Below are 15969 nucleotides of genomic sequence, written 5' to 3'. Positions count from 1 at the left end.
GCAAGGGTGGGGAAGTGAAGTACACTGTTAAAAGGTAAAAAGATTCTTGATGGCAGTTCTAGAGAAGTGAAAGGTGTGGGATAAGGGGACAGAGAACAGCACATGCCAGTGCAATAATAATATCCATTTGTTAACTAGGTGGCCCCACCAGACACAAACAGTCCCTTTTTAGGGGTGACCCAGGAACCATGCTTGGTTAAGTAACCTGCACATGGTCATACAGTAGGCAAACGAAGGTTAAGGGGATCAAACCACATACTACAGGAACTACAGCTCACAGCCTTAACCTTTGCACCAACTAAAGGACAGTGATTCACAGGATTGCGGGTCAGGATGATGGAAGATAGGCAAGGAGCAGAGCACCATAGCTGTTGCAACACTTGCAAGTGTATATGTAAACTGAATGAGCCTCCTTGCATACAGTTCAAATCCCTGATACAGACTGACAGGATTGCAGTCTTCCATAGGAAATTGCTGCCAGTGCAGTCTGTGTGTGCCAAATGAGATTCCTTTTGATTTTTGGAATTTCTCCTTTCCCACTGTTTGTGTGACTGGAGAGGACATATACAAGTTTGCAATTTGTGACAATGGTAAAGGGGCAGCAAGCCTTACATTAACATTTTTTATTCAGGTTGAATTCTAGAATTGAACCCTGATAACTCAGAACTTGTTGAGATAAACAATGGGGGACATGTAGATGAAGCTGTTGCACTGTTCACTACTGTCTGCAGCAGTCTATGGTGTTGACAAATATGAACTGAAGTTATTTCAGGCTGCAGCAGTACAGGAGTACACGAGCATATGCATACATACATTTTTGGGTTTTTTTCATTTTTTTTTTTGCTTTGAAAACACAAATGAGAGGCTGACCTTCAGCATTGCAAAGGGATATGCTTTAGTAACCAGTCAAGAAACCCGTGTAAAGAAAAACAAATGGGGAACTACTCCATACAAAAGCAGCAAAACAAAAACTTAAAAATCAGCAAAATAAACTAAAGTCCTGCACTCACCATAACACTAGATCTGTGGGAAAATGCTGGACCAGTCTTGTCACAGTCATGTACACTTCTACAAAGCCAAGTTTTCTGAGGCCGCTTCCTCTATCCAAAATTACATCCCTTTTCTGGCATTCTCTAGCTCCTTCTCTTAATACCATCAGGAGAACCAAAATACCCAGAAGCCAACTTTTTTTAAGGGTACTATGGTAAACACACAAGTACTCACTCAGTTTTTAAATAGCTTGACTGCAGGACCCGAGTGGCAGGGCCCCATACAGGGCACCTCCTCAGCATAAGAACCTCTCGGAATATCCTGTAACCATAACTTCAAAGGACATAAAACAGGGAATCATGCCTAAAAGAAGTTCAACTTGCTGCAACCAAACTCTATAAAAAAGGTCAATGTCAACTGATTCAAGTAATTTCAATACACGAAAATGATACATGGCAACCACTGTAACACTATGCCCCTTAGAAACCTCCAATGTAATGTAAGCATTTCACCCAATATATGGCCCCTAGGGGCAACAGGATGGCATGGATTTGTGCCTAAGCAATGAATAGCTCACAGACTGCCCCTGACCATAAGAGACATAGGCACTAACCCAGGTGTGAATATGCAATTACCCATCCACTGATCCAAACGGTGTTTGAAGAGGGGCAGGGAATGGCTCTGCTTAATGTGAATAGGAAGCCTGTTCCAAAGAAGGGTCAATCTCTAAGATACATAGCTTTCTATCCAGAGTCTTTTGAGTCACTATGGTTAGATTCTTAGATAGTGAGACCTTCATGCTGTCTGACTTGTGGATGTGTAGAAGCTCCATCAGGGCTGGATTTGCGAGTGCCTTGTAGGTCATGCATACGTCACCCCTTAATCGTCAGTAGGAGACATAGTTAAGGGATACGGGGCTTTTAGTCTATCCACATAGGACATGTTGTTTACACCCTGTATTTTCACTGTGAGGAACCTCTGAGGTCACTCCGGCTATTTTAAGTGCCTACACAAGTACATGTCAAATGAAGCATTGTACTTTATTATTGGTCTAATGAGGGCTGAGTACAACGTGACTAATTTCCTTGGAGCTGGATGCCATACCTTTACTTATAAGTTGTGCCACATAGGGCTTCCTCACTACTGTGGAATCATGGCGGTGAAAGTTCAGGCTACTACTTATCGGTGTACTTAGCTCTCTTACCACTCAGTCTACTACTAGGGGTGTGCTACTGATAATATAATTTGCAGGGTTAGTTGACTTCTTAAAGGGTATGATAACGTACACTGCATACCTGTAAGGAAAGGGGGGGAAAAAATCACACATATTGCTGCCAATCCTGGAAAAAAAAGTGCATGAACCAATCCTGAGACAACATATGAAAACGCAAGCAGTTCCCGATCAGTCTGCGAGACTGTGTCCAAGACCATACCAAGTCACCAACATACTCTGAGTGCATATTTGGGAAGCCATTCCATCTACAGAGATAGGAGTGCCTCACACATTTTCACATTTACAAGAATCTGAGACTTCTGTGCTGACCAGATTCTCTAAGTTGACTTTATGCACTCCCCACCTCAGGAGTAGTGGCAGAGGCATTACCAAATGCTGTGGTTTGAAGAAAATAACCGACAGCCAGCAGACAGATCAGTCTGTCACACCATTTTGCATATTTTTGGAGATATGGACAGAGTACCGAAAGTCCAAACCTTGCTAAGGTTGCCAACCAGAGTCTAATAAATGACTGGCATGCACTGACAAAGCAAGCCATTAAAAGGGGCAAAGACATGTGACCCTAAATTCTCAAAGACTGGGGGGGTGACATCCTAATGAAGGCAGAAACAGTAATTAACAAAAACTTCAGGCATCTACCTCTAGTGAGTATATGAAAAGTCTTGGGGAGTTAAGCATGCACCCAACAATGGTCAGTAGCTGGGCAAATTTTCAGACTTTTTTTATACCTGACCAAGATTTCAAAGAGCTACTTATGGCAAATATGATGCAGAGAGATAAAGACATTTACTCATTTAATGTAATTTGATAATCAGGTAGGTGAGCTTGTCTACTGACTGTTTTCAGCCACAATCCCAGCTCCTGACAAGTAACAGCAGACAAGAACATAGACTAAAACAATTCTTAATTATGAATAATGCAGTAGGATACCAAGCAATTATTAACACTCTGTACAAAAACAGACGTGTAGTTTGATTACCAAGTACAAAGTTATTTCATGACTGTTTCCTTAAGGCCAAAAAGAAAAATCTTTAATGGCTGCCAGAATGACGACATTCTATCCCCATGACTGACTGACTAACTTTTGATAACCTGGGGAACAAATGCATCTGACCATAAGAGGTATGTTTGATGGTTAGCCAGTATAGGGCAAGCAAAGATTCCAATGAGCTGGAAGAGCTTAAGACAGTATCTCTTGCACAAAAATCAACCTGTGACAATTAGGAAAAATATCTCAGACAAAAATACCTGCACATCGATGACAGCTACCACAGCCAAATGTATTTAAAAAACATACGAAGTGAAGATTAGCAGCTGAACAACAAGGTTATTAACTGGAAACTATTGGCTTATACTTGTTGAGAGGGGCTACATTTGCTTGCTTTATTTTGAAATGAACTGCACCTTAGAAGATCTGAAGAACATATTCACATCTCCTTCTAAACGGGAATGTTTGGCAGACTGAAGACCAACTACAAAAAAATTCTTTGGTGAAAACCCACCAGTGTGTTTAGGTTGTTTATATCCACGATGGACTCAACACTGGTCTTTCTGGCCCTAAAGTAGGTGGGGGGGGGGTTCCTGGCATTACTGGCTCTTGAGACAGGTTGGATGGTTCTTTGCAGTGCTTTAAGAATGCCTTCCTTTATGCAGATTTTTGCCCTGAAAGGCTATATGGCTAAATAAATACTTGCTGTGTGGTATGGAAAAACAAAAGGTAACAACCAGATTTGTTTTCTCTATCAAAATGTCAGAAATGCCCCCCTCAACCTCCTGAGGGAGATGGACTGGCTGCGGCAATGGTTGCATACAGTCATCCCAAAAATGAAGTTCTGTTATGTTTGGCTTACTGAGAATGCTACAAAGCCAGATTTCTACGATCTCCTTGCCTTCCAGAAGGATGCTGATCCCGATATTGCCCTTGTGGAGGTCATGACAGGTTATACAGTCACTTTATAAAAGCACGTTGGCAAGAATGGAGCCATAAACCCATACAGATGTAAACAAAAAAGCCTAATTTCGGTTTTGTACCATTAAAGCAGTTAATGACTTTTAGCTGCAACAGGGGCCTCTAGAACTCACTCAATACTTGGACTTACCTATGTCCAGCATTATAAGATACATGAATAATCCAGAAACCAACAGCTATGGCTACTGCCAGCCAAATACTCCTAATCACAGTCAAGCAGCCTGTTAAAATGCAGTTGGTTTCCCCCAGGCTACACCCAATGAAAATCACTTTACTCATCTTCAGCACCCTTAAAGTTAATGTGGAGATGATGCAGAAGTGACTTTAAGTCTCCTCCAGGGTGTTAAGTCTCTCTGCTAAGGCAATTAAATACCTGTGCCAATGGTGTGGGGTTACATTTAAAGCTGCTGTCAACATAGTGCAATCAGGGCTGTAGATCCACCTCACACCAACCAGTCTTTAAGTTGATGACAAACTGTATCTGCTTTTCTAGAGGCAGAAGCCCTGATATCTGGGTGTTGTCAGTTTTCCACTGGTAGATCCCTCAAATTTCTACTACAGTTGAGCCAATTTAGGAGATGGCCAATAAGCCAGCATTCCAAATAAAAAATGTCCATCCTAAAGAGGACAGAGCAACAGAGTGTTCCCTTGGTGGGGACTACAGGTACTACCACCTGACAATCAGAATGCAACGGCAGATCTCTATGGAATAAGTATGTACAGAGATACTTTCACGTATCATCCATATCTTCTGCCTAAAACAGGAAAAAATTTAGGATGGGCAAAAGACAGCTGTCCAACCCACCACTACTGTTTCCCAGTACCTGGCCATTTTATTATCATATTCACTTCTACTTCAAGAGAGGAAGTGTCCAAAAAGCTGGAAAGTTAAGGTCACCAGCATCTGAGTGAAGGCAGACTGATGGGGGGGGGGACAGAACTACACACTAAATATTACAGTAACAGATTACGAAGCCTTACTGTAAACATTTAAAACAAAGGTAGCTCTACTAAATTAGGAGAAAAAAAATTAGCATTTTACACAATACTGAGAAACACAAATTCAAGTTATCAGTGCAAAAATAGTATTGGGAATTAACACATTAGCATTTCCATTTCCAATGCATTTTCTCACTTGTATTTATCATTAAACAAGATCTTTCCCGCTCTTTGGAATAGTCATATACCACAAACAAATCCAGCATAATTACCTACCTGATTTTTTGCTGCAATACCAATAGCTCTGTTCTTGGATGCAAATGACACAACAGCACTGTAGGAAAAAAAAAAAAGTCTGAAATTAGTTTTTATATTAACAATTTAATGGAAAAATGCTGTCTCTGTGGCACTGAGAAAAAGCCCTGACTGCAACCCAGGGCAACCAAGGTTTGATCAGCAGCCTTGGAACTAAGAGCCAAATAAGCTGAGAAAGAAAAGGGGCAGAGCCTGCTCACGTCCATCAAGGGAGGGTGTAGATGTGTACTTCTGGGGTCACATTACAGGCACAATTTCCTCAGTGAAGACTGCAGAAACTGCCTGCAGTATTTTCTCAGTGATGGTGGTGGGGTAGTTATGCTGACTAAAGTCCCCTGCAGACGTGAGGGACAGACCAGTGTAAGATGCCCCCACTGCAAGCCCAACCAGCAGAGTGTTATCAGCTGTGCATAAAGAGTGGGAACCAAGGTCTTAAAGCAAAAGCCTTATTCCTGTGTGTGGAAGAAAGCCCCACTCCATATCTGCTTGACTTTCACTCCCAGAACAACAACTAAGTGAAAAGACTCTCACCAAGGGGGAATGATTAGGTCCATTAGGGCAGTCAGAAACTATAACTACATGGCCAGAGGACGCAAGCAAAAAAATCTACTAAAACAGGAGGATCTTGCCTCACATAAAGCTACAAAACATGGACAGCATCTACAGAAAGAAATAAAATTTGCAGTACTCCAACACATGAACCAAGAGGCTATTCAGCAAAAAATTTAAACGCACAAATTCACCCACATTCCAATCAATTTTAACATGGATAATACACTCATTCTTACATTAACATATTCAGCCTGTACTTACATTTCATCATTTGTTATACAAATTTAATTATAATCAATGCATTCAGCTTTTTCCAATTACTGTATTATTCTAATTCAGGATCACAAGGAAGCCACAACCTATCCCAACAGAGTAACCAGTTCTGAGTGAAGCACCAGCCCATCACAAAATCATGCAGAGAGGACTGCCAATACACCTACTACAGATCAATGCATTTTCAAACCATCACTGGCCATCTTCTAACAGATACTAGGTCACTGACTAAACTATCCAAAACATCCACTCCATTTCAGTGAGTTTTGTTTATGGCAAACACTTCAACTTTAGTTTTTTTTTTTTTTTTTTTTTCTACTTGTCAATTACAAACATCAAGAATTAACCCAGGTTCTAAAAAAACTTTTAACAGGTTATCAATATTTGCCACAGCGTTAGATCAAGCAACAGAATGCCATCTTTGGCAGTAATAGGACTGATTCTGCCATAAGGAAGTAATGTGACTGATGCTGCCAGGCATGACAACGGAGCACTCAACATTCTAGAACCACCCACCCACAATATGCTAATTCCATCCATAATGCATTATGCCCAGCGGCTCAAAACCATATAAAAGCCATCATCATAACAAAAACAGACAAAACTGACTGAAAAGAATGCACAGAGGTACAAAGAGGATTTGTTCTTGAAGATGCACATCTACTTACATATAAAACATATAGTGAATACCCATAACCATCTTTCCTCATAATGTGCATCTCCATCCTCGATGGCTATCACAGACCCCACCTCATATTATACCAGACATCCAGAACAGACTAGTAAAGGCAGTTTCTGATGCCATTTGCCTTTATAGAATGACTTGCTCAAGTCGTCCAGTAACTAAAGGGCCTGTATAACACACTCACATGGGTTTAGCCAGGGGAACACAATGTGTATGCTCTCTCCAAACATAGGTTCATAGGTTAGTACTAGGCTAACTGCCCCTGCGAGCCATTTTAAACCTAGCCAATTATCTCTTGTGAGATTCAAACCCTGCACCTTGTGTTTGTAAGGCAAACACCTTAACCATTAGGTCACCCTCCCACCACAGGAGGGTGAAAAGGCAATCATGACCGGTAAATGCAGATATTCAAAAATATAAAAGGGGGGGTATGAATACGAAAACAGTCTATGACATTTTCTTAAATAAAGTCACTACAAATCAGCCCAAATAAAAACAGTCAGTTCACTGAAGCTTTAATCAGGCAAAACAAACTAATGCTTTATACACACAAACAAGAAAAATCACTTTGGCAGAGGACAAATCACCCACACCCCCTGCTTAGATACACTAATGCCATGGTCACACAACAACAGAGAATAAATATGGAAAGACAAATCACTGCCAGTGGGATGGGTGCAAAAACAGAAACTGCAATGATAGTGATGCCCTACAGGATGTAAATGTGATCAGGGAGTTCTAAACAGGTGAGTGGATGGAGTGGGAAAGAGCAAGTTTATACTCGTACACTCCAAATGTTACCAGGGAAACCAGAACAGATATCAGACTGAGGCTGGTCTGTCAAGCAAGCAAATACGTATGCAGACTACAACCTAAACAGGTTAGCATGATCGCATATATCCTGCTCAGTCAGCAGCGAAAAAGGGCATAGGCTAATAGTGTTAACATGAGAAATTGTGTAGAAAGGGCACATGCTAGATTCTGAGCGTGCTGTAGTTTTTGTACTGGGAAGTGAAGTGAACATGCATTATCTGAAGATGCTGCACAGGGAAGGAGCCAGACAGGTTGATCTGGATAGGTAATGTACAAGACAAAGGCAAAACCATGGAAATCTATTACCAAGACAAAATTCATACCTGAAGTATTAAAAAGCTGGAAAACATTTAAGCTTGAGGAATTTATACATGAAGAATTAAAAGAAATATAAATTTAGGACATGAAGACTGTTATAGATTGGAAAACATGGTAGCCAGTTGGAAGTAAAGTTGGTCTCCAGCAAAAAGTAGAAAAGAATCCTATGTAATTACCTTAATGACAGATATAGGACTAGGTCCAGCTTCATCATCCCACATCAAGGCCAGCAGGACTTAACCCAGCTTCTAAAAGCTTTAGCAGGCCACCAAACACCTCCCCCATTGTTGGAGACATATTATCCAGATTTCTCAAGTCTGCACTAAGGCAGCTCAAATAAATAAAAAAAAAACATAAAGGCAGTCTAAAAATGTTTCAAAAACCCAGGCATGGGAAAGAAAGGAGGGCTCCTACTGGAAGATGGACCTCGCTCTATGAAAACGAAAGTTACAGTGGATATAAACAGTTTACACACCCCTGTTAAAATGCCAGGTTTAGTAGCAGGCAACTGAGTAAATGTCAGGAAAATCCTACTAGGACAGCTGAACTTTATTTGGAGTTAATAGTCTTTTTAGTTGATGGCAGATGTGTACCCAAGAAGACTGAATGTTGTAATTAAATCCAGAGGTGCTTCAACAAAGTATTATTTTAAGGGTGTGCACACTTATGCAACCAGCTTATTGTACATTTTTTATTTTTTAATATTTTCCCCCTAACAGATTTGTTTATCAATTGAATTGTACAGGTTATAGGTCACATTAAAAGGTGGGAAAAAAAGTTTTGAAATGATTTATTGTGGTCAAAATTTTTTATATCACAAAAACCTGGCATTTTAACAGGGGTGTGTAAACTTTTTATAGCCACCGTATGTACTTACTATGTTATATCTATGGTGTCTCATTTTCATCCGCTTCAAAACTTGTAGGTTGCCGGATCCAATTTCCAGCTCATCAGTTCCAGAACTTCGACTCCTCCCCTACCCATGACTCCATAGGTTGATCCTCAGATACCCAGACTGAGTTTGCCCCTAAAAAAGGAATCTGCAACAGCTGGTGGAAAAAATATTCAGTCTAGTGAGAATGTGCTCAGACGGGGAGTAATCTCCACTTGGTCAACTAGAAGCCATAGGCAATAATTTGGAAGGGGGTTGGGGGGAGAGAGTTTGAAGTGGACAAAAATGAGACAACATGAATCTATTGCTATGGTAAGTACCTGACTTTCATATCCAGTGATGTCTATTTTTGTCCACTCAAACATGTGGGACAGAATCCCAAACTATTAACTGGGTGGTATCAGGGAAGGACATTCCCAAGTATGGTGGAGACAAATGTTGAATGTGATCTCAATTGTTCATTCAACTTATAGTGTGTACAGTTGCCCAGGTAACTGCTGCACAAATATCAACTGATAATCCTGTGCCTCAGGTTTACTTGATAAAGGCAATTGTTTTCTACGATATACAAAGGAGATAATCTGAAAGCCATATGGACAGAGTTAATTTAGACACTGCTTTTCCTAGTTTTGTCCTAGCAAAGAAGATGAACAAATGGTCACCTTTTCTGAACTCCTTTGTCCGGTGAACACAGAATCTGAGTTGTTTGAGAACATCTAGTAAATGAAGGAGATGGAGTATCTTGGAAAAAACACCATTTGATATATAGATTGATTTAAATTAATTAGTTATCGGATGCCACCTTATTTGACATTTGGTAATCAGGAAAGTCCGAAAGGGTACAGATTACCCATTTTCAGTGGAGTCCCGAGGAGAAAAATCTCCACATCAGTTCTACACAATACAAAACACTGACATTGAGAAGAAAAACTTCTGTACAGAATATTTAAAATACAAAGTAGATACAGGGATATTTACAAGTAGTGCAAAAAGTACATCTTAGATATGGACATTAAACAGTGAAAAAAACTTACACATGCAAAAACTTCTATAGATAATGGAATACAATTTTGAATAGTAGTAGTAGTAATGAATATATAGTTAGTATAGGGTTATTCTGGAGTGAGTAAATTATGAAATAAAGAACAACTTAGCATGTAGTTGAAGAGAGTACAAGGTGATTACAAGGAGAATTCATGGAAAAATAACTGTCAGCTGTTAATATTAGCTGAAAGCTAGGTAGGTGAGGAACATGAGCACAACCAAGATCTGGAAAGAAGCTCAAGAAGGGTCTTCAAATTTTGTTGTAGCAGAGGACTTGGACAGTAGTTATCAGGTTATTCCAAGCTTTGGTTATGCAGTAAAAATACAGACTGTGGCCACTGGATCTTATTGGTTCATAAACAGATAAATTATGCTTGTCAGAAGATCAAAGTTTCCAATGAGGAAGGTAGTATTTTAAGATGGAGGAGATAGTTGGAAAGCTAAAGTCAGTTAAGTTGTTTGAGAGATATAGTGATGACATTTATGAAGTTGGGCGATGGTGAATTTTGCTGTTTTGTTATAACATTGTTCAAGTTTGGTTTTCAGGGTGGTGCTTAGGTTAGTTAGAATAGGTGAGGCATAAAGAACAGAAGGTAAAAGGTATGTGGAGGCAAGTTTGGCTGTAGTAGAGTTTGTTAGGAATGGTTTAACCTTATGTAACATACCAAGATTTTGATAGATTGATTTGATAGTGTTATTTACATGCAAGTCAAATTGGGGACTGTCAATAGTAACACTTAGAAGTTTGGTATGAGGGACAACTTTTACTACTGTGTTGTTTAGTGAAGATATTCTGAAGGATCCTTCATCGGGAGAGTGTTGCTTAGGAAAGAATAAGAAGAGTTTGATCTTCTTGGGATTGAGCAAGTGCTGGTAGTTGGAAAGCCAGGCTTTTATGCAGCTGAAGGTGTTTGGTGTCAGTGTTTGTAGTTCAGCAAGACTGTTAAGAGTATATTAGGGTAGAGTCATCTGCATACTGGACTAATGTTGTGTATTTGGATCCAGATGAAAGGCTGTTAATAAATATGTTGATGAGGAGAGGGCCTAGGATGGAGCCCTGAGAAATGCCAGTGATGACTGGTAGATAGGGAGATACAGAAGAGTCCCATTTGAGGGATTGATATCGGTTGGACACAACTGAAGAATCATTTTAATAGGTATTGTCTGAAGAGCCAAGGAGGGAGAATTGAGATAGGAGTTGAAGACTAGAGACAGTGTCAAAAGCTTTAGACAGGTCAAGGAATAGAGATGAGACAAAGCTATCCAAGTCATGGGCTTTGCTGACTGACTCAGTGAAGGACAGGAGAGCTGTGGAAGTGCTATGTGTTGGTCTGAAACCATGCTGGGCATGGGAGAGAGAGAATACTGTTTTCAAGTGGTGAAGGAGTTGTTTTTGGATACATTTTAAGAATTTTAGATATAGGTGACAGTACAGCTATGGACCTGTAGTCTGATATTTCTGTGGAATTACCTCGTTTAAGCAGTGGGATTATGAAGATCTTCTTCCAGAGGGATGGAACGTAGTTTTCATCAACAGATCTATTAAATGAAATTTTCATCAACAGATCTATTAATGAGTATTGATAAAGGATAGGCTAGGGCATTTCCAGCAATTTTTAGGAATTTGTTGGGGAGAATGTCAACAGAAGGAAAGCAAGGTCCAAATTAAGCTGTTGATAATATAGATACTTTCAATAAAGTAGGCACTGAATGTAGAGGCAGTGTCAGCATTAAACTGGTTGGTGAAGACTGAGGGATTGATTTAGTTCCAGGTTGAATTATGTTTCTGATAGACTGCCAGAATTTCTTTGGGCTGGATGTAGAGGTTTGCTGAGGGGTTTTGTAGTAGGACTGTTTTTTCTCAGTTCTTTAGAGAGAGACTGGGTAGGGGGGTATGTGTGTTTCTGGTGGGTTTTTCAGGCTTTGTCCCTATCATACATGGATTTATTTGTTGTGAAGGAGACAATTTATTTTTAACTCTTTTTCTTCTGGGGTGGGGGGAGCTAGACTAGTGCATCTAAGAAAAAGAAGTTATGTACTTACAATAACGTTCCTTGTGAGTTGTTCATCTCACCTTCATTCTTACAGATGGGTTCGGAGCCAATCCTCAGCTCCAAGGATCATCCTACTACAAAGCTTGAGGTCTTCATATAGCTCAAGGCCAAGTCCCTATCCCATGATGCACCTAGAGTTACAGACCTTGTTTGCTGCATATAATACCGTATGTCATTCTATCATTCCATAAGACAAAGCTATAGAAGGGTTGAGCAAACAGGAAGAATCCAGCATCTAGGTCTTCAAAAAGCCCAGGAGGGGGTAGGAGGGTGGGAAGTAAGAATGAAGGTGAAATGAACAACTCACATTTAACGTTATGGTAAGTACATAACTTCTTTATGTGAAGTTCTATCTCACCGTTCATTCTTAAAGATGGGTAGCATCCCAAGCACCATCTATCTTGGGTGGCTCACGGGAATATGCTTTTCAGGATAGTGGACCCAAAGGAGGCCCTGTCAACTTTGTAATAAATGATAAAGGTATGAGGTCTTGGCCAAGTGGCTGCTGCACAAATGCTATCCATAGGAAGTCTGGCAGAAAAGGCAGAGGATGTAGACGTTGCTCTGATGGAGTAAGCCTTAATTTTATGTTGTAAGGGCATATTAGCAGCAATCAGATAAAAACTTTGACAGAGTTGTTTTGGCCACTGGCATACCTTTCCTGGAGTCTGAAAAGGAGCTGAAAAGCAGTTCAGATTTCCTATAATCTTTTGTTCTAGCCAAGTAAAATCTAAGCTGTCTAAGAACATCAAGTTTGTGCAGCATATATTCTAAATTGTTGGAGTGATTGGGGAAGAAAACTGGCAAATCAATAATTTGATTAAGATTAGCTTCAGTGCAAACTTTAGGCAAAAAAGAGGGGTTCGTTCGAAGTGAAACACTGTCAGCATGAAAAATCAAATAAGGAGGCTTAATGGACAAGGCTTGAAGCTCTGACACTCTGCGGGCAGAAGTGATAGCTACTAAAAAGATGGTCTTCCATTACAAAAATATGAGGTCACATGAGGAGGCTGGTTCAAATGGAGGAAGAATAATGTGAGAAGGCAAAAAATTTAGATTCCATGGGGTACAGGAAGATTTTACAGGTGGTCTGAGATGAAAGGTTCCCTTAAGAAAGGCTTTGGATAGTTTTGTGTGATATAATGTTCAATCCTTCAAATCCAAGGTGAAAATTAGAAATGGCAGCAAGCCGAGCACGAACTGTTGCTGCTGCAGCTCCTTTGTTAAAAATCATAGTCAAGAACTCTAAAATGGAGGCCATAGGGGCTTGACAGGGATCAATGTTGTTTTCAGAGGCCCATATAGAATTTTTTTTCTATTTGCTAAGGTATAGCTTTGAAAAACAACAGCAGCAACAAACAGACTAATGCTCCACAAAAAGAATAAATCCACGAACTTGCAAGCTAGTAATGCAAACTTTTTATTCCATAAAGCGCTTTTCGTCTGGCTGGATAGCTAGACTTCTTCAGATGCAATTAAATATTCAAAACACAGTACATAACATGATCAGTCAGCTGATCCGCCCTACTAATTAGAACAGCTGATCAACACCAACCAATGCATATACATACCCTCACAGCCTAAGCCAAAATGCCTTAAACACACATACCATGAATTATATCTACTTCTAGATAAATTAATTAAAATCCAACATATTTATTTAAGTCATAATTTATATATCTATAAATATTCTAAAAACATTCTAAAAACTTGTAAAATACTTAATATACTATATAAAAAATAGAGAAGTCAGAAACCATACCTATAAATGAGTTTCTGACTTTATGTACATACTCCAAAAAACATGCAATTTAAACAAACTAAAACAGTTAAACTAATGATGCAAAACTCATACATTGCTCCTACTGGGACAACTCTACTTAGTAAAATAATATAATATAATAATATAATATGCATAACATGTAAAATTCATAAAAAGTTTGCTATGTAGAGTAATATACATTTCTGCCCTAAAAGGGTTTTAAAAAAATACTTTAAAATATATAGCTGTGATTATCTTACTTTTCAGTTTTAAAATACATTTGATACGATACATCTCATTAAGACCTGAATAGAGACATGCAGACGTACGTAGTTGCCAAAACAGTTCCATTTTTTCAAGTAACAATGTACTGGGCCACCTCTAGCATCTGAGGTTACACATTCTATAGCTCTAAACATAAAACCATGGTTAGGAAAAGAATGAGTGTGTCTAGCTACGGCATTGTCTAGTTTCTTATTTCTAATGCTATACAAATGTTCATATACTCTGTCCCTCAACCGTCTATCAGTCTTTCCGATATAGAAGGCAGGGCAGCTGTGACACTTAGCAAGATAGACCACTCCATTTGTATTACAATCAAACCTATGTTTAGTAGTATAACTAACCTCTCTGATAGAGAAGTTTGTCCCTACCTCTATGCATCTATAATATGGGCACATATGACATTTATACATGCCCCCATGTTTTGTACTAAAATTAATAGGTTTATGAGTTTCTAATAGATTCTTCAAATTCCTACCTTTCTTAAAGACTACCTTAGGAAAATCATGTAGTTCTTTAACAGTAGGTAGGTCTGTTTGTATAAATTCCCAATTCTTTCGCATTATGTTTACAAAATCGTAGCTATCCATATAAAATGTGAGAAGACTACATGGGTCCACAGGTTTACTAGATTGCTCATCCAATAAAGTGCCCTCTTGGGCAATAACACTATCTAAACCTATGTTAGAGGGTTTAGGGACTAAAATAGGTCTATAAGTACCTAAAATTCTCTTTTTTATTACCTCTTGACTTATTAGGTATAGCTTCCTCGTGGAGGATTTGAGAGAGGATAAGAGAATTTGCTTTGTCTCATTAGAAAGGTTATGGAACCTGGCTATGATGGGAATTGGAGCACAGCCAAGCTGTCAGCTTCAGGGACTGCAGAGAGGGATGAAGTTCCCCTGGTAAGTGCGTCAGGTCTGGAACTGGGTTCAGAATCCAAGGATCCTCCAAAAGATGAAGTCGAAGGAAGGGGAACCAAATCTGATGAGGCCAATGACTGGCTATTACAATGATGGTCCTTCCCAGGGCTTTTGCTTTCTGTAGTACCTTGGATATCAACGGAATTGATGGGAATGCATAAAGGAGACCAATCGTGAACGAGTGTGTCCCTTGGGGCTTCTCCCGGAGAGGGAATCAGGGCAAAGTAGCTTTGCATTTCGTGTTCATGTGACTGGCAAAAAGGTTGCAGTAAGGCTGGCCCCACCTGCAGAATATCCTGTCCACTATTTATTTCTTGAGGGACCACTCGTGGGACAACAATATTGCTCTGCTCAGCTTGTCTGCTATCACGTTGGATTTCCCGGGATGTGCATTGCTAACAGAAAGCGCTGGGTGGATATAGCCCACTGCCATACAGGGCCTTGTGACAAAGGGGATAGGACCTGGTTCCTCCTTGTTTGTTCAAGTAACAGACCAATGACATGTCTGTCTGAATCACAATTGTACCCAGAGGAAGAGAGTCCTGGAACACTAAAAGTAGTGCTCTCATCTCTAGGACACTGATATGCAGGTGTGTCTCTTAAACAGTCCATGTGCCTTGGGCTGTTCTTCCCTGAAAGTGTCCCCCCCACCCTATCAGGGAAGCATCCGTGGTCACTGTGGCCGCTGGTGGGGGTAGAACAAAGGGACGACCTATCGTGACATGAACAGAGGTCAACCACCACTGAAGATCCTTTTTGCAAGAGTTCATGATCATTATAAGGTGAGACATGGAGAGCTCTTGGTAAGACCACTGAGTGAACAACAGCCATTGCAGAATCCGCATGTGCATGCGACCCAGCGGTATAGCCAAAATTGCAGCTGCCATTATTCCTAACAATTTTAGTACTTCTGATGCTGCAGCC

General features: G+C 39.9%; 1 protein-coding gene across 1 annotated transcript in view; it reads right to left on the bottom strand.

The window, feature by feature from the left end:
- HSPH1 (heat shock protein family H (Hsp110) member 1) overlaps positions 1 to 15969 on the bottom strand; it is a 322955-nt gene that overhangs the window by 268308 nt on the left and 38678 nt on the right. Inside the window, exon 2 of the mRNA XM_044073239.1 lies at positions 5409 to 5466. Within this exon, the coding sequence (XP_043929174.1) occupies positions 5409 to 5466 (58 nt within the window). The remainder of the gene's footprint in view (positions 1 to 5408; positions 5467 to 15969) is intronic.

The sequence above is a fragment of the Protopterus annectens genome, chromosome 5.part1 (genome assembly GCF_019279795.1).
Source record: "Protopterus annectens isolate FY-2018-M chromosome 5.part1, PAN1.0, whole genome shotgun sequence".
Taxonomy (NCBI): Eukaryota; Metazoa; Chordata; order Ceratodontiformes; family Protopteridae; genus Protopterus; species Protopterus annectens.
The sequence above is the reverse complement of the archived record's forward strand: the minus strand, read 5'-3'. Positions and strand labels throughout refer to the sequence as shown.